This window comes from Erpetoichthys calabaricus, chromosome 2, assembly GCF_900747795.2.
Source record: "Erpetoichthys calabaricus chromosome 2, fErpCal1.3, whole genome shotgun sequence".
In the NCBI taxonomy this organism is placed as follows: Eukaryota; Metazoa; Chordata; class Cladistia; order Polypteriformes; family Polypteridae; genus Erpetoichthys; species Erpetoichthys calabaricus.
In genome coordinates this window covers 329,145,017-329,171,380 of record NC_041395.2, presented here as the reverse complement: position 1 = coordinate 329,171,380, position 26,364 = coordinate 329,145,017, and the positions used below count along the sequence as shown (strand labels likewise).

Genomic DNA, 26,364 nt, shown 5'->3' with positions numbered 1-26,364 from the left:
TGTATAATGTTAACGTTTACCCCCAATAGTAGAATTGAAGAGTTGCATAGTGTGGGAGTCTGTCAGTGGAGCAGGACAGTGACAGCAGTCTGTCGCTGAAGCTGCTCCTCTGTCTGGAGATGATCCTGTTCAGTGGATGCAGTGGATTCTCCATGATTGACAGGAGCCTGCTCAGCGCCCGTCGCTCTGCCACGGATGTCAAACTGTCCCACTCCATGCCTACAATAGAGCCAGCCTTCCTCACCGGTTTGTCCAGGCGTGAGGCGTCCCTTCTTCTTTATGCTGCCTCCTCAGCACACCACCACGTAGGAAAGGGCGCTCGCCACAACCGTCTGATAGAACATCTGCAGCATCTTATTGCAGATGTTGAAAGACGCCAGCTTTCTAAGGAAGTATAGTCGGCTCTGTCCTCTCTTGCACAGAACATCAGTATTGGCAGTCCAGTCCAATTTATCATCCAGCTACACTCCCAGGTAGTTATAGGTCTGCACCCTCTGCACACAGTCACCTCTGATAATTATGGGGTCCATGAGGGGCCTAGATCACCACCACAGAAAACTGGAAAAACAACAGCAGAGAAAGTAGGAGTTAGTAAGAATTACGAAGCAACCAAGAATAATTCAAAGCATATACAGAATATCAGGGTTACACTGAAATGAAGCTATGAGAAAGCCTTGTTACAATAACAGGTTTTTAGCAGTTTTTTAAAGTGCTCCACCATATTAGCCTGGCAAATTTCTATATGTCAGCTATTCCAGATTTTAGGTGCATAACAGCAGAAGGCCACCTCACCACTTATTTTAAGTTTAGCTCTTGGAATTCTAAGCAGACACTCATTTGAAGATCTAAGGTTACAATTTGGAGTGTAAGGTGACAGGCATTTCAAAATATAAGACGGAGCAGATTATTTACGGCTTTGTAAACCATAAGCAGTATTTTAAAGTCAACTCTAAATGACACGGGTAACCAGTGTAGCGACGCTAAGACTGGTGTGATTTGCTTAGATTTTCTTTTCCTAGTTAAGATTCTGGCCGCTGCATTCTGCACTCATTGTAATTGATCGATGTCTTTCTTGGGTGGTCCTGAGAGGACTGCGTTACAGTAATCTAGCCGACTGAAAACAAAAACGTGAACTCATCTTTCAGCATCTTGCAAAGTTATAAGGGATCTCATTTTTGCTATATTTCTTAAATGAAAAAATGCTGTGCTAGTAATCTGATTAATATGTGATTTAAAATTTAAGTCAATAATTACCCCTAAATTCTTTACCTCTGTGTTGACTTTTAGACCTAATGGATCAATTCTATTTCTAATACCCTCATTATATCCATTTTTGCCAATCACTAAGATTTCTGTTTTCTCCTTATTTAGTTCGAGAAAATTACTACTCATCCACTCAGATACACAAGTAAGACACTAGGGGTCTGTGAACCAAAAGAGTCGGGGTCATCAGGTGCTACTAATAAATACAGTTGTGTGTTGTCAGCATAGCTGTGGTACCTCACATTATGCCTTGAGATAATCTGACCTGATGGAAGCATGGAGATCGAAAAGAGCAGCGGGCCCAGAATAGATTCTTGTGGAACACTCACACACACACACACATCTAATGTTATACTCCATATTCACATAGAGTGATCATTTTCATTCGACAATTAACCTAACCTAAAAAAAAACCTTTAGTAATTAATTCCTTCTTTTCTTGAACATGTCTGGCTTTTGTAATTTTCATGAAACGGGACTTGTGAAGCTGTTCAGTTATGACAAATGTCAGGGAATAAAAGAAATGAAATGTAAACTTTATTATAGTGAGTGTCCTCTAGATATTAGTTGAATGTAGCACTCTGATGGTAAATTATAGGATGACCAGATTTTTAAAGTCCCAAACTGGGACACCCCATCCTTGTTTATTTAATTGTTGTTGTATCTCATCGTCATCAGTGAGGGATCAGGGAATGAGAAATAAAACATTTTCACGAATAAACACATAGGAGTCCATAATGGTGCTTGAAGTATCAACAAATAAATGGCAGTGCTCTCTGTTCTTCTCTGCTTCTTAATCACACTTGTGATGCTGTCGTTATCATTCATATATTACATTGGGGGGGGGGGGGGTATAGGGGCTGCTTGTGTTATGCTTTATTAGATGGGCAGTCTGTTAAAAGCAGGACATTTTCATATTCTAGTTATTTGTCGGGATGCAGAGCCTGAAATCATGACTGTCACTGGGACATCTGGTCAGCCTAATAAATAATAGTGTCATTGAAATAGTGAATCATAATAAATTGCAGATAACGGAGCTGTGTGGTTGGTTTTGTAAATACTGAGTAAATGTTTATTTGCTCTTTGAAGAATGGCTTATACACCACAGGGTACTTCATTCACATCCCCAGTACTCTGATGGGATGTCGGGTCATCCACCTGAAGCTAAGCATATTTGGGTCCAGCCAGTGCTTGGATGGGAGACCATTTAGGAAAAGCTTGGGTTCCTGCTGGAAGAGGTGTTGGTGAAGCCAGCAGGGCATGCTTACCCTGGGGTCTGCATGTGGGTCCCAATGCACCAGTGAAGTGACGGTGATACTGGGCTCTAAAAATGGCACTGTCCTTCAGATGAGACATAAAACCGAGATCTTGACTCTCTGTGGTCATAAACAATCTCTGGGCATTTTTCATAAACACCAGGCTGTTTCCTGATGTCCTGGCTAAATTGCCCACCACAGCCTAGTCATTCTGTCCCCCTATTCATCCCCTGTCTCTAATTGGCTATCTCTCTCTCACCACTTCACCACCCAACAGCTAATATGTGGTGAGTGTACTGGGAGAAAAATGGCTGCCATTACATCCTCCAGGTGGATGGTGCACATTAGTGGTGGTTACACTGGCTCCCCACTTACTGTGTAAAGCGATTTGAGTACTGAGAAAAGCGCAACATAAATGTGAATAATTATTATTATTTTGATAGCCTTTTCTTTTCCGTGCTTGCATTTTATACTTTTATAGTTATGAAAGTCATTTAAGATACCTGTTCTAACTTAAAGCATCCAAAGTACTGACATGCTGATGCATTGTTTCTCTCCTGTTTGCGCTGAACCTGGTGGGAAGACTTCATAAAGCAGAAACAACTTGCTGATGTAGAGGTTTCCCTGTGTGCGTCCATCTTGACATCCCGATAGAGGATTGTCGACACAGTGACAATGATTTTCTACCCGTGCACGCAGTCTGCTAGTGTTTCATTAACTTGTACAGGGGATCTGTTTGCCATCCGCAGTAGCGGCTATCAGAGGTGAAAAAGTAGTAATTATATAAAATATACCAATGTCAAGGTAAAACTGAAACAGTAAATTAATTCACAGTCGAAGTCTCACAGAATGTTTCTCTGATAGACAACCTCATAAATTCGTCAATTCTCTTCTATCCAAAATTTTGAAATTTTAAAACCGTGTACAACGTGATCTGTTCAAGATATCTCAGCGATAATTGAACTGTCTCGACAATTTTCCTTGAAGAGTAAGTGGGCCACATTTCAACAAAACTGGTCAAGAAGGGGTCAAGTTGTTTCATGTAGGCAGACAGACTTGGGCTATTGCAGTAGGTGCTTTGTGCGTTATGTGCAAATACACCTAAAAATGGACAACACTGCAAAGGTTTGTAGACCTCACTCCCATAAATTATCAACAAATATGTTCACTATCTGTAGTTCTGTCTACCTTTGCAAGTGTGCTGACAATTATCGAGAGTTATTCTAACAGACTGCAGATACGTTCTGTCTTATTACAAATTCTCTCATGCTTGTGTTTATTTGGTACATTGTATTAATGCTCCAAGGGGAAATTGTCTTTTTGCATGACCTTTTGGGGGTCAGAGCATAGGGTCAGCCATTGTACAGCACCTCTACAACATTTTTCAGGTTAAGGGCCTTCCTCAAGGGCCCAATGGAGTAAGATCCCTTCTGGCAGTAATGGGATTTGACCTGCCAACCTCCCACGTACCTGCGCAGATCCTTAGCCTCAGAACCACCACTCTGCTAATGTCTTACTCATTAAATTTGTCCATTAGAGGCTTTACAGATAAAAATGTAATCTTGGTAACCCTGGTTATAAAATGAAAAATTGCAGCAATAATTACAGTGTGCATGTGTGCAGTGTACGAGGTGTGATCAAAAAATACGGTGAATGTTTTAAAAAAGATTTACAACTACTAGTCACCCTCAAAATACTCTCCTCCACTTCGAATGCACTTATCTCAACGCTCCTGCCACTTTGCAAAGCAGTTCTGGAAGTTTCCTTTCGAGAGTGCCTTTAGTTGGGCTGTCATGGCTGCCTGGATGTCCTCAATGGATTGAAATCGTTTGCCTTTCATGGTCATTTTCAAATTAGGGAACAGCCAGAAGTCGCACGGTGCCAAATCCGGCGAATAAGGTGGATGCGGACACAGCGAAATGTTTTTATTCGACAGAAATTGTCGCACTAGAAAGGTTGTGTGACAAGGAGCGTTGTCATGATGAAGAATGAAACCATTTCAACATTTTCCTCGGTTATAGATGTTGAAGGACATCCTGATCTTTTCTCGTCTTCAACCGAGTCAGATCCATTATGAAATCGATCAAACCATTTGTAAACCGTCTTAATTGTCGGTGCAGTGTCATCATAAACTGATTTTAACATCTGATGGGTTTCCTGAGCTTTTTGCAATTGGAAACAAAATTTCATGTTAATGCGTTGCTCGATATCCATTATTAACGACAAACTTGAAAAACACACTTGAACTCAACAGTGGCTCACAAACGACTGCAAGGATCCTAGTCACAAACTCGGCTCTAGGATTCACATGTCAGAACCGGCATTGAATTGTTTTGCGTTGCTCTTGGATGGTGCTCTGCGTCAACATTCACCGTACTTTTTGATCACACCTCGTATGTGTGGCTTTTGTTGCTTTAGTCTACAGGTCTGTTTTTGCTAACTCCTGTGAAATTTTGTTTTTTCCAGATTGTACAAAGCAGTGCACTAAATGTCTGAAAGAGAAAAAGGATGTCGCCGACATTGAGACGGCCATTGCTTCAATACAAAGGACACAGAATGAGATTCAAAGGTACTTAAATCAATTTATAAAATTATGTTTTTATGTACCAAGCCACTTCACTGTAAAAAATTCTCTTCTCACAGTCACCTAGTTTCATTCACATTCTCGGAATCTACAATGTGTTTTTGCCTTTTGTCCAAATTATCCCATTGTTTGTTAGCCCCTAGAAAACTGAGATTTTTGAAAACACTCTCCAGAATTGTAAATTTCTGAAAACACCGCCTCTGCCTATAGAAAATTGTATTCTTAAAATTGGTAATTTACATCTACTAGAAAAGTATTACAAGCATATGGGAAAGTAAAGCCTTGTTTCATACTAAGCATTAAACATGTGAGAGTTAGGATTAAGAAGGCTCATTTTTACATATTCTTTATTATTTTGTATGAGCTGGAAACCAGCAATAGTTCATAAGCCAAAGGTGAGACAAGCAGGAGAGCTGGAAAAGGATGGGCCCCTCGTGTAGAGAGGGAATGTGAATTGTTTGGCTGTAAATTACGGTAGCAAGCGCTACAGATATGATGGACAGAGTGGGGTTTGACACCCCCCCAATTAGGAAAAATTATGGTAGAATTAATTAGAGGTAGGATTAGAGCAGTGAAATTGATATGAGTCAGCTGTGCATGAATAATGGCTTGTATGATAAGAATTGTAATAAAAGTAAGAGTTGCCTATGGCTGCTCGCTCATTCTATGTATTGAGTCTGTGTGTGTGCCATACAATAAAGCCTGATTCTACTGCCTGTCCTGAGACTCTGAGTGCCTTCACTAGGGCTGAGGGTGCCCGTGCCTGCTTGCGTTACATGCCTTGCAGTGTGGACGGATAAATGCAGACTCTAATCACGCTCTGATTGGTTTGCAGTTATTATGTGTCCCTTCGTTGATTGGATCCTGCTCATTACAACATCTTGTTCTCTTCACGGAAGAAAACCATATTCCAACATAGCAGACATAGAAGAGTTGCTTTCCTTGGAGCTTGTTATGGTTTTTACCTGTATGCATCTAAATTGCGTTTTGTACAGTTTGTATGCATCATCATCTTCTTCTTCTTTAGGCTGCCCCTGTTAGGGGTCGCCACAGTGAATCATCTTGTTCCATATTTTCCTGTCTTCTCCATGTTGCTCTCTCACACCCATCACCTTCATGTCTTCTCTCACCACATCCATAAACCTTCTCTTAGGTCTTCCTCTTTTCCTCTTCCCTGGCAGCTCTATCCTTATCATCCTTCTCCCAATATACCCAGCATCTCTCCTCTGCACATGTCCAAACCAACGCAATCTCGCCTCTCTGATTTTGTCTCCCAACCGTCCAACTTGAGCTGACCCTTTAATGTACTCATTTCTAATCCTGTCCATCCTCATCACACCCAATGCAAATCTTAGCATCTTCAACTCTGCCACCTCCAGCTCTGTCTCCTGCTTTCTGGTCAGTGCCACCATCTCTAGCCCATATAACAAAGCTGGTCTCACTACCGTCCTGTAGACCTTCCCTTTCATTCTCGCTGATACCCGTCTCTCACAAATCACTCCTGACACTCTTCTCCACCCATTCCACTCTGCCTGCACTCTCTTTTTCACCTCTCTTCCACAATCCCCATTACTCTGTTGATCCCAAGTATTTAAACTCATCCACCTTCGCCAACTCTACTCCCTGCATCCTCACCATTCCACTGACCACCTTCTCATTTACACACATGTATTCTGTCTTGGTGTTCCTACTGACCTTCATTCCTCTCCTCTCTAGAGCATATCTCCACCTCTCCAGGGTCTCCTCAACCTGCTCCCTTCTCTCGCTACAGATCACAATGTCATCAGCAAACATCATAGTCCACGGGGACTCCTGTCTAATCTCATCTGTCAACCTGTCCATCACCATTGCTGAATGCTGCATACATGCACAAAAGGCAAATAATTTGCTGATTGCTACCATTTTATGATAAATCCCATGGCTGGCGGCGTAAGCATCCCTTCAAAGTGAACACTTCCTCTCCCTGTTTTTGCCAATGTGTACATGCCCATTGTAGGTGAACAGCTACATCACATTCATTTTTGGTCATTTTATTGTAGCCAGAGATAGTTTAGTAAATGAAGTAAAAACACAAGTGTGGATGGACATCGTTTTTGTGTTTGGAAACGCCATTTTTAAATGAAAACTTGGTAGCGTGGGCATAGCCTGGGCAATTGAGTTTAGCTACGGACCTCCAGAGCGCCACTCCATTGAGGAGGTTGTCACTTTATATTAAATGTCAGTGATAACACCTGATTACACTATGGTTATCTGACTAAACACAAGTAAACCAAATGACAAAAGCTGCAATCCAATTGAATCGTGGAACTGAGGAGGAATGCAGCTGGACCCACCTCAGTCCGCGTGATTTAAAAATAAATAAATAAATGGTAACATCTGTTTAGTTTGTTGCAGCCCCTAAAATATAATGTATGGGACTTAAAAATAACTAAAACTTAAATAACTACAGTTATTTTTTAATACAGTAGCCCCCCCATACCCAGAGGGGGATACGTTCCATGTCTCCCCGTGGATGAGTGAAATCAGTAGATATTACGGAACCCCATTTTCTGTATTTATCATGAACTTGGGGCATAACTTTACCAGTTCTAGCAGCATAAGTAATTCTAGCATGAACTTCATTTTTATCACTTTATAACTTAATAGTTTGTTCTTTTTGTAATATCTGCCAACTTAAGCACCCAACTTTTTATGTTTCAATACTAAATCAAGAATTTAGATTTTCTCACTTAAAGGAAGAACCTCACACCTTCTCCTCGGCTTAGCAGAATTGCCGGCACCACTAGTTTTGTGTTTTTGAGCCACATTAAGCAAAATAAGTTACATTGATAGCAATACTGTGAACATGGATAATGTTTGCACCATGGATGCTACAGCGTAACTGACAGTGAGAGGGTGGCTGGAGCTGGTGACAGGAAATACCACAGACAATGCGATCATTTAACGCTGGGTGCAGTTCAACAACCTGTAAACCTGCGACACAACAAGGGAACGCGTGACATCTGTGTGGTGGTCTCTGTAACGTTGGGTCCAGTTCATCACACAACCCCAAGAGGATGGTTCTAGGATGACTATTTGGCTAATAAGTTGGTCATCGTCATGAAAAAGGACACAAATCACATCTCTTATATTTATTTCTCTTCTGGTTCGTCCTGCTTCCACTTCAAAACCGGTCCCGGCCTCACGCAGCCGACACGGCATTTCTCGATTCCTATTCATCCTCTTCCATGTCATGCGCTATACTGGCCTGCTGAGAGTAATACATCCAACAAGTACTCGAGGTGCTGCCACAACGGTAAAGTAGCTTTACCACATTTGCGGGAGCCACCTGTGTCTTTACAACAGCTTCTTACACAGCAAACATCAGAAGCTAAAAATTATCGTGAACACATTCGAGAATACAAATCTTCTCTAGCGTTTGCTTCCATGGGTGCACAGATAACTCAACCTCCTGGCCACGGACCATATGGTTTTAAAATACACGGGCAAATGTATCACCAAATCTCTCCACTATATGCTAACACTTCTACCTCTCCAGGATATGGACAGTTGTATGTTTTTGACACAGCGCAAGCTACTAAAGTAGGCTAACATAATAAAGCAAACTGAATGCAGCGAAAATGTATTCTCCATGCTAGATTCCATGCTCAGAACCATCAACCCCTTCGCTAAATCATACAAACACATGCATGAAATTGCTCATTCCAATCCAACAGCATCTGTACGAATGGTTTTCAAGGAAAACCCTAAGCAGGATTTACGACGATACAATGCCCCGACATGTCACACCGATGATGCAGCAATTGTCGTCGGAGAAGATGGCGAACCGCCTGCCAAAAGGGACTTTTGCATCTATCCCATAGGCAACTCCTGTAAACAGATTTCCACGCACAATATGAATTGTGATCCTATGGTTTACCCACTTTTATTCCCTTACGGAGACATTGGCTGGCACAAAGATTTACAACATGTTCCTGATAAAAGAATGGGCAAGCGAATAAGGCTTACTCAGTGCCAATTTTGCGCGTACAGATTAGCAATGAGGAATACATTTAGTATTTTGCACTCCGGCAGAAAACTATTCCAATAGTACGTCATAGATGTGTATGTTAAAACAGAGGGCGAACGTCTCAACTATCTCAGATTACATCAACAAGATCTGCACGTGGAACAATGCAAAAGACTATCAGATGCACTGCATGCAAACGCTGAAAATAACAACGTACGTAAAGGCAAAATGATCATATTACCGTCCACATTTCCAGGAAGTCCAAGATACATGCAACAAAACTATCAGGATGCCATGGCCATAGTACGTAAATTCGGGAAGCCTGATTTATTTATCACTTTCACATGTAATCCTGCTTGCCCGGAAATTGTACATGCACACTGCGTCTTTCAAGAAGTATTTATTTCTTCCTGATTTCTGAATTCCTTTCTCACCGTTTTCCATTCCTATTCTTACACCGCCGTATGCTACGGCGAGCGTCGGCTAGTTAATAATATTTGAATAGTAGAAAAGTTGTGTTTTTAAGTTTGTCTAAATATTTTAATTGTGGCAAAATCACTTTCTTATTTTTAAGAAGTTAGAAAATCTATGCATAGTGTGACATATGGTGGGCGATTTAGTCAACTGATTTGAGGGTTGGAGCATTCTGTTATTTATTTGCTTCTTCAAAGAGACAGCTATCACATTTTTATTTTTTAAGTATTTTGCAACAGGGGTGTGTGTGACGTGTGATGGAGATTTGCTCCAACTAACACGTCACTTGTTTGTACAGGCAGGCATAAGCTCTGGGCACACGTGCACAGCCAATTCAGTCGCCCAGACTGACTACTGATGACCTGTTTGTGTATATGAGCAACTGTCGGACATGGAAAAGAGAAAAATATTGAAAATAACATATTCAAGTTGAAATAACCTCTGTGAGTGCCATGGTGGATGGACTGGCATCCCGAATGATATGGAAGGTGAATTCTTGCCCAGCCAGGAAGCCATAATAGAAGGGCAATGTAAGAGGAGGCACATCCTGGCCAGGATAGTTATTGAGAGATGAGAGATAAAAGAATAATGGATGGACTGAGTGGGTTCATCCCCCAGTATGAGAGGGTTCAGGGCTCCTCTGATTTGGCCCCCACACTCAATACCTGCATGGTTACCTGGGACTTGTACTTTTGAAAGAGAGCCCTGTTGGGGTCCTTAGGTGCTGTGGGGAATACACTACCCTGATTTGGGAGGCTTTTGTATGACCCATCAGTGCTTCTGTTAGGCTTGGCCGTAGCTCTGGAAAGACGGTCTTGGTGTGGTTGTGTCAGGAGTTTTGAGGTCACACTTCTCTCAAGCTAAATCTGAATCAGTGAACCAGCCTGTAATTGAAACTGTACAGAGTAATTCCCTGTTTTAAGGACTGGCAAGGTGCAGGACAGATTATAGTATAATTCATTGATCCATCCATCCATCTTCTTGACCCACTTATCCAGGGAAGGGGGCAGCTGGAGTCTATCCCAACAAGCAACAGGAGCAGATAGAAACAACAGAACAAACAGTATGGCAGCCCATCGTAAGGTGAACACACACACACACACATCAAGTGATGGTTTAGCATTTCCAACTCACCTAACTTGTACGTCTTTGGACTGTGGGAGATTACTGAAGCAAACTCACAGGAACTGTCATTCATATTCCACACAAGCAACACCTGGGATGCGACCCCCAGAGCCCTTACTATGAAGCAGCGATGTTAGTACTGCATCACCATACACTTGATTCGTTGATTAACATATTTACATGAACTGTCGTCCTAAAAATTAAAGAAAAAATAACTTATTCCAAGACTTTTTTTTTTGTTGGTAACATTGTTCATCCGAGGGCATTGGGTTGGTAATGATACCTCAAGTTGGCATTCACTTTAGTTTTGTTAAGTAAAGACAAAGTAAAGACATCACTCAGAACACTCTTTACATGATAATTAGCTGATGAATATTCAAAATGGCCGTACTTAAGGCCATACACGGTTACTGGTAGGAGGTGATTGGGGGTGGCTAAAATTGCGTGCACGAGCACATAGTTTTCAGTTCATTTGAGATTTATAGAGGAACTTGGCGTGGAACCTGGTGTATGTACGGTTTTATAAATCCAATTTGTTGTGTGCGTAAGCTTCTAGCATAAGCAAAAGTTTAGTATGGAATCTTATACATGAGGCACCTTCAACTTTAAATCACTGTAGCAGTTCTTATTATAGCGACTTTCATGGTAATACCATTCAGAACTCCCACCATGTTGTGAATACCCAACTTCATATATTGGAAGAATTAAGTGTTTTTGAAAATCTTTATGCCACCATCTGGTTTTAATCGTGGGTGCCGTCATTTTGTGTTCCTCTGGAGATGCCACTGTGCATGTGGCATGTGACATCATACATGCGACTGTTTATTGAGCCTTCAGCTTGAGGTAAGTAAGTGTCCTCCAAGGTTGGACCCTCTGATTCATCTTTTAACCCTTAAACTGCCACATACTTGGGGGGTTGATGCACTGCTGGACGGCAAATACTTTTTTGCTGCAACAAGAAAAAGTTAAATTTTATTGGAACATATTTTTTTTCATGCAAAGAGCATCACAATTACTGCAACACTGATCATTTTACACACTGCCAATGAACTGTAAAAACTATAAAAAAAAAAATTACTGCAACAATCTGTTATTACAGTAATCCCTCCTCCATCGCGGGGGTTGCGTTCCAGAGCCACTCGCGAAATAAGAAAATCCGCGAAGTAGAAACCATATGTTTATATGGTTATTTTTATAGTGTCATGCTTGGGTCACAGATTTGCGCAGAAACACAGGAGGTTGTAGAGAGACAGGAACGTTATTCAAACACTGCAAACAAACATTTGTCTCTTTTTCAAAAGTTTAAACTGTGCTCCATGACAAGACAGAGATGACAGTTCTGTCTCACAATTAAAAGAATGCAAACATATCTTTCTCTTCAAAGGAGTGCGCGTCAGGAGCAGAGACTGTCATAAAGACAGAGAAAGCAAACAAATCAATAGGGCTGTTTGGCTTTTAAGTATGCGAAGCACCGCGGCACAAAGCTGTTGAAGGCGGCAGCTCACACCCCCTCCGTCAGAGAGAGAGAGAGAGACAGAGTTTGTTTTTCAAGCAAAAATCAATACGTGCCCTTCGAGCTTTTAAGTATGCGAAGCACCGTGCAGCATGTCGTTTCAGGAAGCAGCTGCACAAAACATAGCAACGTGAAGATAATCTTTCAGCATTTTTAGACGAGCGTCCGTATCGTCTAGGTGTGCGAACAGCCCCCCTGCTCAATCCCCCTACGTCAGGATCAGAGAAAGTCAGCAAGAGAGACAGAGAAAAGTAAGTTGGGTAGCTTCTCAGCCATCTGCCAATAGCGTCCCTTGTATGAAATCAACTGGGCAAACCAACTGAGGAAGCATGTACCAGAAATTAAAAGACCTATTGTCCGCAGAAATCCGCGAACCAGCAAAAAATCTGCGATATATATTTAAATATGCTTGCATATAAAATCCACGATGGAGTGAAGCCGCGAAAGGCGAAGCGCGATATAGCGAGGGATTACTGTATATGTACAAAGTGCAATTGACGCCATTGATGAAATTCAGTAAATCACCAAGCCACCTGCACTTGAACTGGCTGTGCACAAGAACACACAGAGGCCAAAGCTGATGCCTGCAGGCTAGTCTAGTGCAGCAGCTGAATCCCAGGGGCAGTGATGCTGATTCACTAGGGGGCGCCAGTGGTCATGAGCTGGCTGCTCAACGAATGTACAGCACGGACTTATCAGCTTTGGCGTGCTGGCAAATTGCACTGGGAATAAACTAGAGCCTGTTGCGGCGTTCAATGAATGTATGCCGCCAAATATACTTGGCTCTGGCATGCTGGCAAATTGCATGGGGAACTGACTATAGCCGTTGTGACATTCAATGAATGTAAGTCGCCGACTATACTCGGCTCTGGCGTGCTGGCAAATTGCGTTGGGAACTGATTGCAGCGGTTTAAGGGTTAAGTGTTGCAGGTTTTTCCATTTAAGGCGTATAATTGCCAGACTGTGCCTTTCAGATACCAATTTTTGGATTTTGCATTTTGGTTTTGACGAAAGACAGTGCCGATTCTCCAAGGCTTTCACCTTAGCTCATTTATTTCCTCATTTTCATCTTCCGGCCTGTCTTACTTATTATTCTTTTTTGCCTAGAGTTTGCATGTTCTCCCCGTGTCTGCGTGGGTTTCCTCCAGGTACTCCGGTTTCCTCTCACAGTCCAAAGACATGCAGGTTAGGTGCTTTGGCAATCCTAAATTGTCCCTAGTGTGTGCTTAGTGTGTGTGTGTGTGCCCTGCGGTAGGCTGGCACCCTGCCCAGGGATTTGTTCCTGCCTTGTACCCTGTCCTGGCTGGGATTGGCTCCAGCAGACCCCCGTGACCCTGTGTTAGGATATAGCGGGTTGGATAATGGATGGATGGATGGATGAACTTAGCAAGACAAATATTATAAATTAAACATAATTTATCTCACCTCTTTTTTTTTACAGCAATCTCTGTGCTCTGAGTCACCAGATATGCCAAGGAAATAATCTGTGGGACAAGTTGCATTTGAACAATCGCTACTGGATCATTTTCAGCCTCCTGCTCCTCTTTCAGCTATTTATAAATTATGTTTTCAAATGAAGAAATGATGGGGATCTATGCACAGCAATAAAAGAAAACTGCCAACCCCAATCACCTACGAAATGGCAGTTGAAGAGTCAGAAGAGGCACAAAGCACTTTGGACGTGGTGGTGGGGGGGAATTAGGGCTTGGGAACAAGTGGGAATTTCCAAGCATTAGAAGGTTCTAGAACAGAATTTCCCAGTTTTTGTTCCTGGCTCTCCAGATATGTGGAAGTTCCATGTCTACAGAGTGCTTCAATCAGGAGTTGCACCTCCATGGGACATCACGTTTTATTCCGCCTTCTGCTTGTCCTCCCAGTGTTTACATTGAGTTGGATGAGTTGGAATCATCAGGCTTCCATCTGTGGCTGGTTGACAAGCTGGCAACCTGTTTGTGGTGCACATCCACATTGTGCCTTCTGTTAGCCAAGGTGGGCTATGATGCACTGTGGTCATAGCCAAATAAATTTGATTGTAGTGATGAATGGAAAGAAGAATTGTAATAACCTTCAGGTCTGAAACAGGAGCGGTAGTCATGATCTACTCTAGCTTGACATAGTGGTTAGCTGTAGTCCAGTGCTCTTTTCAAATGAAATGGGACAGGAAGCAAAAGCAGCACATCGATTACAGGACTTTGCAAACATGAGAGCCTCCTGTCACTCCAGTGCAGTAATACGTGCTGCCTCTCACAGATCCGGAATCCTGGGTTCAGATCTTAGTGCGTCCAATCTCTGTACCGAATATGCTTGCTTTCTCCAAGAAAGTCCAGTTTGCTTCGGTATCTGAAAAGCAGTCAATTCATTAGTGACCCTCAAGCGAGTGAGCCCTAATTGTGTACTGGTGGCCTGGCTTCTACTTGGTGCCCAGACAAGAAAGGCTCTGTGTGCCCACATTTATAAAATTGTTTTATGCAGGTTGGTTGATATTTCAAAATATGCAGAATGGTGGGATGGAGGTTAGCACTGCCACCTCACACTTCTGGGGTCCACCTGGGTTTTCCCCAGATCAGAGTTTCTTAAACTTTCTTTTTTTTGGTCACGACCCAATCTTGCTCTTCATAGTGTCTTTGAAACCCAGACCATCAGATAGATAGATAGATAGATAGATAGATAGATAGATAGATAGATAGATAGATAGATAGATAGATAGATAGATAGATAGATAGATAGATAGATAGATAGATACTTTATTAATGGTCACCCCTTGAAGAATCGTTGCTGATAGTCATAGCTCGGTTGATTCCCCCCTTGGAAGATTGTTGCCCACACTCAGAGAAATACCCCCACGCTCCCTTGAAAAATTGCAACCGATAGTCATAGTAGCAGGAAAGGTGTCCACCCCCCCTTGGAGAATTGCTGTCGACAGTCATAGCACATGGATGTTTCCCTTGGGGAAACTCCATCGAAACTCCAGGCGCTTGGTGCCACCGCCGTGAACACTCATAGTAGGGGTGGTTCCCCACCTTGGAAAATTGCTGCCCACAGTCATAGCAATGTTGATTGCTTAAACAACCCCTCATGAGACACTTCGCAAATCGTAGACAACTCTATTCAATACAATCGTGAATCACGACCCTATGTGACCCAAATAGTTGGCAAGCCCATATATTAAGAAACTGTGCTCTAGGTAATCATGTTCACTAAAAAGAAGGCAAGATTAGGATGGCTGGCATCTCTAACGTTGCCCTAAATAAGTGAGAGCATGTCCTCGTTATTGTAAACTGGTGCCCACCCCCTTTAAGGGTGGGTTGTGGCTCTTTGACTGAAGGAGCGAGTTCAATCAATAAGAGAGTGGATTTTCAAAATATTTCTTGTCTTGCCCAAACTGCTTAAGTGTACTCACACATCCTGCCATTCTGTGCCTATCTCACATGCAAATGCCCTCCATGTTGTCCTGCCAGGCCTTGCATACAAATTCTACATGTTTTGACTTTGCCCACCTTTTCAAGTCTCAGATTATAGTTACTAATTTAGAAAATATTCATTTGATGACTAACTGGGCAGCACAGTGGTGCAGTAGTGAATGCTGCCACCTCATGAACCCAGTGTATCTTTAATTCTCAAATCTTGTGCTCTGTTGTGGTCTGCATGGACTTCACATGCCTTCCCAGTCTCTTAGTGTTTTTTCTTCCAATATGCATCCCACACAGTGGCACAGTAGTAATGCTGCTAGCCTCGCAATAAGGAGACCAGGGTTCACATCCTGCGCACACTCCCTTGTGTGGACTTCACATGTTCTCGCTTTGTCTTTGTGGGTTTCCTCCCACAGTCCAGGCATGCAAGTTAGATGGACTGGTGTTGCTAAATTGGGCCCTGTACGTATGTGTGTGTGTGTGTGTGTGTTCACCATGTGATGGGCTGGCGCCATGCCTGGGTGTTGTCCTCTGCCTTGCACCCGATGAATGCTGGGATAGGTTCCAGCTGCCCAGTGATCTAAGAAAATGGATGGATTCTTCCCACATCCTAAAAATGTGATAATCTGATTGGTGGTTATTAATTGGCCTTGTGTGGGTGTTTGAGTGAATGGACCCTGTGATGGACTTCAGGGCTGATTCCTGCCTCTTGCCTGATGATTTATGGATAAATTCCACATGCCTGTGATCCTAAATTGGATTAAGTAACCATAATTATGTAATCATTTTATACTGATAGATAAAAAAGACACAATTCTGAAAAGCATAGGATTGCTAGGAAGAGCTTTGGGACACGGTGCTCTAGGGACACGGTGCTCTAAAAAAAAAAGTGTGCAGCGTCTGTTTGCCTTTAGTTAAACCACTGGTGTGATTCCCTCCCCGACGCCCTCACTGCCATCAAACTTAAGGATGCTTCCACTAAAATATTGGCCTTAATGCTAAAGCCAAAAAAAAAAAAATTTACATTGTGCAATTTTTATGTTAAATGTATGTATGTATGTATGTACATATTAAATATATCATGTCTTTTAATAATGATGATGAATTACCAAATGAGTATTTATAATGCATAAAGAGTACATGTTTACAATTTAAGAAACTTTAGTAATAGGATTATATTAAAAGATGTCATTGGGTGAACGGTTAGTCTGTCATTCAGCAGCTGGGGGCAGCTGACCATTCTGGACATTATACACACAGGTAACATATATATATGTTACGGCCAAAACCCGAAGTTCTGCCAGTTCCCGAATTGGTGGGCCGTTTCGCATTCTGGCCAAGAGGTGTGGCCAAAGTCCGAATTACTAGAAATGACCAGCGTATATGCTACTTTGGCCGACTATTTCACGAAGTGGTGAGAACTCCCTGGCCAAAATTCGATGTGCTGATGTAAGACTGTCCGCTCAAGGTGCGAAGATGCTTAAAAATTTCAGATGCAGATTCAGAAGTGAGTTTTTCATTCTGCACAAGAAACTGCTCAAGGCGGGTCTTGTTCAGAAAGAGGATGCCACTTGAGACAGCCTTCCCCTCGCCCCAAACACTAACCTTCAGGTCAATAAAATAGGTCCCTGATGTTAAGTCACTATTTTAGGGCTAAAATGATAACAGAAGGGCGGCACGGTGGCGCAGTGGTAGCGCTGCTGCCTCGCAGTTAGGAGACCCGGGTTCACTTCCCGGGTCCACCCTGCGTGGAGTTTGCATGTTCTCCCCGTGTCTGCGTGGGTTTCCTCTGGGCGCTCCGGTTTCCTCCCACAGTCCAAAGACATGCAGGTTAGGTGGATTGGCAATCCTAAATTGGCCCTAGTGCGTGCTTGGTGTGTGGGTGTGTTTGTGTGGGTCCTGCTGTGGGTTGGCACCCTGCCCGGGATTGGTTCCCTGCCTTGTGTTGGCTGGGGTTGGCTCCAGCAGACCCCCGTGACCCTGTGTTTGGATTCAACGGGTTGGAAAATGGATGGATGGATGATAACAGAAATGTGAAACCTACTTATATACCTAATCTTAATTATTGTGAAACAACCAAGTGGCGTCTGCTTTCTGAACAAGAGCCGCCAAGGCTACACTCGATGCAATTACAATACTAAGTGCGCAACAAATCGCTGCTCATGCCTTTTTTCTTCTGACTTTGGCCAATCACCCCATGCCATTTCGCAAACTGGCTGGCCAAATCCCAAAATTGAGGAAAAGATCGGGCATTGGCTGGTCAATTTACAGCGACATTGGTCATTTTCCGATTTGGACAGACACATCTCAGTTTGGCCGATTTTGGGTTTTGGCCGTAACATACACACACATGCACACACATATATATATACACATACACATACACACACACACACACACACACACATAAATATATATAATTTATTTTTTTGTTCAAAGCTCAATGAATTTTCTAACTCCGTGTACAGTACCTTGACCTTGCAGAGCATCTCATGATGGTAGTTTGCTTCCTATTCAAAAAGACCCCCACCAAGATGTGCCCAGATCTGCTGACCTTTATCTTCTGTGGAGCTATTAAGGTCACTTGTGAACAGGGAGCAACGTGGCATCAAGTATGGCAGTCACTGCGCCCCCTGGTGGAATCTGAAGCTCTCACTCGGGTTTTATGCTTTTCACAAGGTTGGGAGATTTGTGCTCACTGTAAAAGAAATGCAAAAACGATTAAGCAAGTGGAGAATGAAAAATTATAACTCAATGGTTTGTATTGAATTAAATTTTTTTTTTGTTTTTTTGCAAACTGACTTGACTGTTTTATGCATCATGTTGTATGTCGTTAAGGGGGATATTTATATTTACAGAATAACCTGAGCACGTCAGTGCTTCTTTAATAATATAAGTGTAATATTTTCTTAATCAGCTTGTCCTCAGCTTTATAATAATCAGGGCTGTGGAGTTGGGCACAATTATTAAGTTATGGCAGTTGGTAAAATATACCAAATCCATCTAAATGTAAATTGTAATGTAATGAGTCAAAATGTCCAGTTTCACATATACTAATTCAATGAGACTATTTTCTCTTCTAGCCCAGTGGTTCCCAATCTTTTTTATACCACGCACCTCTAGACAATATTACATTTGTATTACACCCCCTACAAAAGTAATATCACGTTTGAAGATGAAGAAGTCAAATGTCTCATTTTTGAACCACTTACACTACTGCGGGTCAGCAAATTAAATTCATAAAAAATAAGCTGTTAACTCAGTGCACAAAATGTAAATACAAATTAAGCAATTTACCTTTATAAATCTCAATAATCTTGTAAATGTGTCTCCCTTGAACCTTAGACACTCAACTGGGGTTGGAGTATCCCGAAAAGCATCAAGCACTGTGAGGAAATGACACACGATCAACAATCAAAAGGTTTGAGGGATTGGGGACCCCCATGATGCAACGGGTGCAGGTGCACCGCTAAGCAATGAAACATACAGTGGTGTGAAAAACTATTTGCCCCCTTCCTGATTTCTTATTCTTTTGCATGTTTGTCACACAAAATGTTTCGTAGCTACACCCAGGCTTGATTACTGCCACACACCTGTTTCAATCAAGAAATCACTTAAATAGGAGCTGCTGACACAGAGAAGTAGACCAAAAGCACCTCAAAAGCTAGACATCATGCCAAGATCCAAAGAAATTCAGGAACAAATGAGAACAGAAGTAATTGAGATCTATCAGTCTGGTAAAGGTTATAAAGCCATTTCTAAAAGCTTTGGGACTCCAGCGAACCACAGTGAGAGCCATTATCCACAAATGGCAAAAAACATGGAACAGTGGTGAACCTTCCCAGGAGTGGCGGCCGACCAAAATTACCCCAAGAGCGCAGAGACGACTCATCCGAGGAGGTCACAAAAGACCCCAGGACAACGTCTAAAGAGCTGCAGGCCTCACTTGCCTCAATTAAGTCAGTGTTCACGACTCCACCATAAGAAAGAGACTGGGCAAAAACGGCCTGCATGGCAGATTTCCAAGACGCAAACCACTGTTAAGCAAAAAGAACATTAGGGCTCGTCTCAATTTTGCTAGAAACATCTCAATGATTGCCAAGACTTTTGGGAAATACCTTGTGGACTGATGAGTCAAAAGTTGAACTTTTTGGAAGGCAAATGTCCCGTTACATCTGGCGTAAAAGGAACACAGCATTTCAGAAAAGAACATCATACCAACAGTAAAATATGGTGGTGGTAGTGTGATGGTCTGGGGTTGTTTTGCTGCTTCAGGACCTGGAAGGCTTGCTGTGATAGATGGAACCATGAATTCTACTGTCTACCAAAAAAATCCTGAAGGAGAATGTCCAGCCATCTGTTCGTCAACTGAAGCTGAAGCGATCTTGGGTGCTGCAACAGGACAATGACCCAAAACACACCAGCAAATCCACCTCTAAATGGCTGAAGAAAAACAAAATGAAGACTTTGGAGTGGCCTAGTCAAAGTCCTGACCTGAATCCAATTGAGATGCTATGGCATGACCTTAAAAAGGCGTTTCATGATAGAAAACCCTCAAATAAAGCTGAATTACAACAATTTTGCAAAGATGAGTGGGCCAAAATTCCTCCAGAGCGCTTTCATAGTTGGCAAGCTTTGACTCCTGATAACACCTGCATTGCAGTTCAAAAACAGATGTGCCACACAGTTGCTGCGCTAATGCCAGTACCACCAGCAGGAGAGAGGGACACAATGCAAGCAGCAGCAATTTAATGCCTCTTGTGCGCCCCCATGGCAAAAATGTCAATCAAACCTCAAAATCAGTGATGTCTCACAATCAGTGCTTGCACAGAAATCAATTTCTCTGTGGATTATTGCAACATCCAAATTCCATTCTCTTAAAAAAAAGTCACATATACAGTAGGCTCACAGCAAGGAACCCTCAAGAATGCGTATTTTCTGCACTCATTCACAAGTGACAATTGCGCGTGCAATGCTCGATTCTTTTCATATCATAGAACAGGAACACTAACTAATAAATGACCTACAAATGACTGCACACTGCAAGACATCGATTGCACCATGATAAAGTCGGAAAGTCGATTGCACCATGATAAAGTCGGAAAGCACACCTCACTCAACTTTGGCGAGCCACAGCACAGCCTTAACTCTTAGTCGTATCCCTTGAAATGCCGGTTCGAATCCCGTAAAAGCCAAAAAAGGGACTCTGCTCTTTTGGGCCCTTGAGCAAGGCCCTTAACCTGCAATTGCTGAGCGCTTTGAGTAGTGAGAAAAGCACTATATAAATGCAAATAATTATTATTATTATTATAATTATTATCTTGCACCCCCTATTTTTTAAGAGTTCTTTAAATTCATTTCATCCTGGTTCATTTTAAGCAAAATAATTAAAACTTCATTATGAGCAGCCCACAATTCAAAAATGGAAGATTTTCTACTCCAGCACGCAGGAAGACAGACATGACTATTGTAGTAGGTGCCTTCTGCATTATATGCTAACACACTTAAAAATGCTTATTTGTTTTATGCGGCCTCCTGTGCTCCTCGCTCAATTTTGGTGAAATGCAACACAGCCTTCCTGTTTGTCGCACCCCCTTGTCGCACAGCTTTTGATAAAAATTGAGCCTCTTTTTTAATTTTATAAGTATTATATAATAAGTAATATGGAAAAACCACAGCGGTATCGCTGCAGCCTTAGACCTGAACTTTAACAGGTTAGGGTGTTAAAAAGTTGATTTGTGATGGCAGTGATGAAATGCCTTGTATCTTGCATGTTTTCAATCAACATAGTTCATATTTTAGTTTTATTACAAATGGAACAGTTGCAGTCAGAGTTGGTGTTACCTTAAATCGAGGAGTCAGAGTGAAGGGTTTTGTGTCCTGACACCACAACCCCGATATTTAATGATCCGTCCTGCCTCTTTTGCACTGTAGCATAAGGTCCAGCATAAGCTGATGAAGATGGAGAACAATTAGTCAAATGCTTCATTAAACACTACATGATATGGCAGACTTTCCAAGAAGGTGCTAGAAAGGATAGGAGACACCAACACATACAAAGGAGGTGTGAGAAGAAGAGACAAGAGACATGCCAAGGTTTGGGGCAGCCACCCGTATAATTCAGTGTCCTGGCTGCAAAAGTAAATGATTATTTAGTTGAGTCAAGTTGGGGAAGTGATGTCGTCCTTGGGGCCGGGACCGGAAGTGATGTGTCCCGAGTCAAGGCGGTGGCTCCTCGTGGGATTTCCCGGGAAAGGCCTGCAGGGAACTCAGAAAGAGCATTAGTGCACCCCGCCCCCCCACCGTGCAGACGTATTATCATTCATCTCTAAGCCCTTCAGCTGCCTCCTATGCACAAGTGTGTGACAAGACTCCCCCCTCAGCCCAGACCCGTCGGGTCGGGCATCCTGCACCGAGAGGTCGTGAGCCCGGGAGAGGGCATCAGTGTTGGCATGAAGAGACCCCTGGCGATGAACGAGCGAAAACTTGTATTGCTGCAGGTCAAGAAACCACCTGGTGACTCGCGGATTCGACTCCCTGTGAAGGGCCATCCACTTTAGAGGTGCATGATCCGTCACCAGAATGAACACCCAACTCAAGAGGTAGTACCGCAGCTGCGTAACCGCCCATTTAATCGCCAGAGCTTCCTTCTCCACCGCTGCATACCTGGTCTCCCAGTCCAACAGTTTCCGGCCTAGGTACATTACGGGGTGTTCAACACCGTCGACGCTTTGGCTCAACATGGCTCCCAAGCCTGTGTCCGAAGCGTCCGTCTGGAGGACAAATGGAAGAGAAAAGTTAGGGGCGATTAATATAGGTGCTGAAGTCAGAGCCTTTTTTACGTCAATGAATGCAGTCCCCGCTTTGTCAGACCATACCACTAGGTTGGGAGCTCTTTTCTTCGTCAAGTCGGTCAAGGGCGCCGGTCTCTCGGAGAAGCGAGGCACAAACCTGCGGTAGTACCCGGCCAAACCGAGAAAGGATCGGACTTGCTGCTTGGTTTGAGGACGGGGCCATGTCAGTATGGCATTTAATTTGAAACACTGTGGCCTCACAGTACCCCGGCCCACCAGGTAGCCCAAATACTTGGCTTCTCTCAACCCGAAGAAACATTTCTTGGGATTGATTCGAAGCCCGGCCTCTCCTAGTGCCTGCAATACCGCTGTGACCTGCAGTATGTGCGTCTTCCATGTGCTGGAATAGATGACGACGTCATCCAGGTAGGCAGCACAATACGAGTTATGGGGTCAGAGCACTTTGTCCACCAGACGCTGGAAAGTTGCAGGCGCCCTGTGTAACCCGAATGGAAGGACACGATACTGCCAATGTCCGCTAGGAGTGCTAAATGTGTTTTTTTCCTTCGCGGACTCCGTTAAAGGAACCTGCCAGTACCCCTTCGTCATGTCAAGTGTGGTCAGGAATTTAGCTGGTCCCAGCCTCTCGAGGAGGTCGTCCACGCGAGGCATGGGATAAGCATCAAATCGGGAATACTGATTAAGCCGATGGAAGTCATTGCAAAACCTCCAACTGCCGTCTGGCTTAGCAATCAAGACGATGGGACTGGACCAGGGACTAAAACTCTCCTCAATCACTCCTAGTTCCAGCATTCGCTTGATTTCCAGTTCCACTTCAGCTTTCTTTGCCTCCGGGAGTCTATAGTTGCCTCTCTCGGACAATCACCCCTGGGTCATTCAATATGTCATGCGCAACCAGAAAGGTCCGGCCGGGTTGTTCACTCACCACCTCTGGGATGGAGTGGATAGCTGCTTCCAGCTCCTGCATCTGCTGGGGAGATAACTGCTCACCGAAATTAAGGGAACTAGTTTGAGCAAAGAGTGAGTGGGGCTGACCAGAGGAGGGATTGGGGTCCCTCTCCTTCCACAGTTTCAGCAGGTTCACATGATACACCCGCTCGCTTGGTTGACGATTGGGTTGTTTCACCAAATAGTCCACCAATCCCTTCTTCTCCTTAATTTCATAAGGGCCCAGCCAATGAGTGAGCAATTTGGAGTGAGAAGTGGGCACCAACACCATGACACGATCCCCGGAACGGAACTCCTGGAGAGTCGTGCCACGGTCATAAAGGTGGGCCTGTGCTGCTTGCGCCTCCTCCATATGACTCTTTAGAATGGGTCTAATTGTATCAAATCTATCGCGCAACTGGGCGATATATTCCAGAATATTTGTCGAGGGAAGAGCCTCTCCTTCCCAGCCCTCTTTTAAGATATCTAATATACCCCGGGGCTGTCGTCCGTATAACAACTCAAAAGGTGAGAAGCCTGTAGAAGCTTGGGGGACTTCCTAGTAGGCAGAGGACAAGGGGGAGGAGTTGATCCCAGTTCCTCCCATCCTCGCTGACCACCTTACGAAGCATCTGCTTGGGAGTCAGATTGAATCTCTCCACTAACCCATCAGTTTGAGGATGATACACCGCGGTTTTTAAATGCTTTATCTTCAGTAACTTGGCAGTCACCTTGAACGGTTCCGAGGTAAAAGGGGTCCCTTGGTCTGTTAGGACTTCTCTAGGGACGCCAACATGCGCAAAGACTCCTACTAGTTCCCGTGCAATTATTTTGAAAGTAGCCGAGCACAAGGGAACGGCCTCAGGGTAACGGGTTGCGTAATCCACGAGGACGAGTATATATTTATGTCCTCGGGCTGAGGGTTCCAAGGGTCCTACTATGTCAACCCCAATCCGGTCAAAAGAGACGTCAATCAGGGGAAGGGGGACAGAGCCGAGATGGCCCCCAAGAAGGTGGGAGTGTGCTAACTTGCAGACCTGCCGCCGGTAGGTTCGCGGGACTAACAGCAACTTCCGCTCCTTCCCCTAATGCTCCGCGACCCGATAGAACAAGTCATTTTCAATGACGAAGCGAGGTCCCTGTGGCATAGGCTGATGCGTGCGTTGGCCGTTAACGAGGACCAGTGCATTCTTTGCATGTTTCAGAGAGTCGTCATTCCATTGTTCTCTCTTGAAAGAAGCCGGCGTCGCTCTAAACTGAAAGTGCAACTCAGAGAGCGGAACCGGTTTGACCTCAAGGGGCGGAGATTCCTCCCGAGCTGCCAGGGCGCTGGTAGATGACGTAGCAGCCCTCGACGGTCCAGGAGTCTCTGCGTCACTCTCTTGGCCTTCCGCCCCACTCCCTGTCGGCTGATTACACGGCGTGGAGGCAGCTTGAGATGAGTTTTTCTCACCTATAACTAGGCCCAAAGCTTTTCCGGGAATACTCACTAGTCTACCGCCGTTACTTTCAGACTAGTCCCGCCCTAGGATTACTGGAAACGGAGGATCCGGAAGAACCGCCACGGTGAGTCTTTTAAGGGTTCCTTCCAGACATACGTAACACCGGGTGGATTTATACACGCGGACATCTCCGTGTATACATTTAAGACTGGTCTTTCTTTTAATCCATTGTTGCAGTAAAACATAACGGCGAGCAACGACAGACATGTTACTGCCGGAGTCAAACAAGGCCGTCACTTTATATCCATTAATGAGTAGCTCTCCAGTATGGTTATCTGCCAGAGGGTTGCTAAGGGCACACAAACAACACTGCCGTGTCCCCCTGCAGTCCACCTCGTTCCTAGACAGGTCGCAGGCCAGGTGGTCCGGCGACTTCGGAACAGGCTCCGGAGTGAGCGGGAGGCACGTCCTAAGTGGGACACAGTCCCCAGGGATTCTACTAAGGGGCCGGCCGTGGGGTCTTTAGGAGTTGTAACAACTCCTGCATGGAATGGAAATCATCCCAGGCCAGCTGGGCAAAGTCCTGGGGTAGATGCTGCAGCAGCAAAAAACAGGCAACCTGCTGCACAATTTGTAGTCTTTTCAAATGGCCGTAGCCACAGACCCTCCTGCTGCCAGAGAGCCATAGCTTGTTCTGGGAGTGCTGTTTTTGGGTTAAACTCCCAGGTCTGCAATTCCTTCACCTGATGGCCTGGGGAAAGCCCATCTGTATCAGGGACCTTGGTCCCGATGGGCGGCTCAGCTCTCCCACCCCGGAGAGCATAATGAGCCCCTTTTGCATCCTCCCCAGAAACCATCCCACGCCTGTGGGTCCCTTCAACACTCTCCACCAGATAGGGCTTCAGCCTAGGGTTGCCCTTGTGGAACAGAGCCTGCACCGGGTCCTTCCTGACCCCCCGACGCACTCCCCGCCCAGAAACTCGACCCCGGTACTTTCCTACCTGGTTTGTTTTAGGGTCCTGTCCCGGGTTCTTCAGGGACAGCATCCTGCCGACTACGCCACTGTGAGAAGAAGAGACAAGAGACATGGCAAGGTTTGGGGCAGCCACCCGTGTAATTCAGTGTCCTGGCTGCAAAAGTAAATGATTCTTTAGTTGAGTCAAGTTTACAAGACAGAGTCCAAAACAGAACTGACTTCCAGGGAAAAGGTGTGAGGCTTTATAGGAAGTTTGGGGGAAGTGATGTCGTCCTCAGGGCCGGGACTGGAAGTGATGTCGTCCTCGGGGGCGGGACCGGAAGTGATGTGTCCCGAGTCAAGGCGGTGGCTTGGGATTTCCCGGTAAAGGCCTGCAGGGAACTCAGAAAGAGCATTAGTGCACCCCACCCCCACCACCGGGGCAGACGTATTATCATTCATCTCTAAGCCCTTCAGCTGCCTCCTATGCACACGTGTGTGACAGAAGCATCGATGATGTGGGATCATCTTTCGTCTTCGGTCAGCCAACTCATGCTATCGGGAAGTTAGCATTGTCATTCAAAATTTGGC

At 44.1% G+C, this 26,364-nt stretch overlaps 1 protein-coding gene across 2 annotated transcripts in view; it reads left to right on the top strand.

Moving 5' to 3' along the window:
- osbpl5 (oxysterol binding protein-like 5) overlaps positions 1-16,498 on the top strand; it is a 277,145-nt gene extending 260,647 nt beyond the window's left edge. For both annotated transcript variants that reach the window (XM_051923425.1, XM_051923426.1), the window contains exons 22-23: positions 4,986-5,088; positions 13,666-16,498. In XM_051923425.1, the coding sequence (XP_051779385.1) occupies positions 4,986-5,088; positions 13,666-13,801 (239 nt within the window). In that variant the 3' untranslated portion in view covers positions 13,802-16,498. The remainder of the gene's footprint in view (positions 1-4,985; positions 5,089-13,665) is intronic.
- The last annotated feature ends 9,866 nt before the right edge of the window (positions 16,499-26,364 follow it).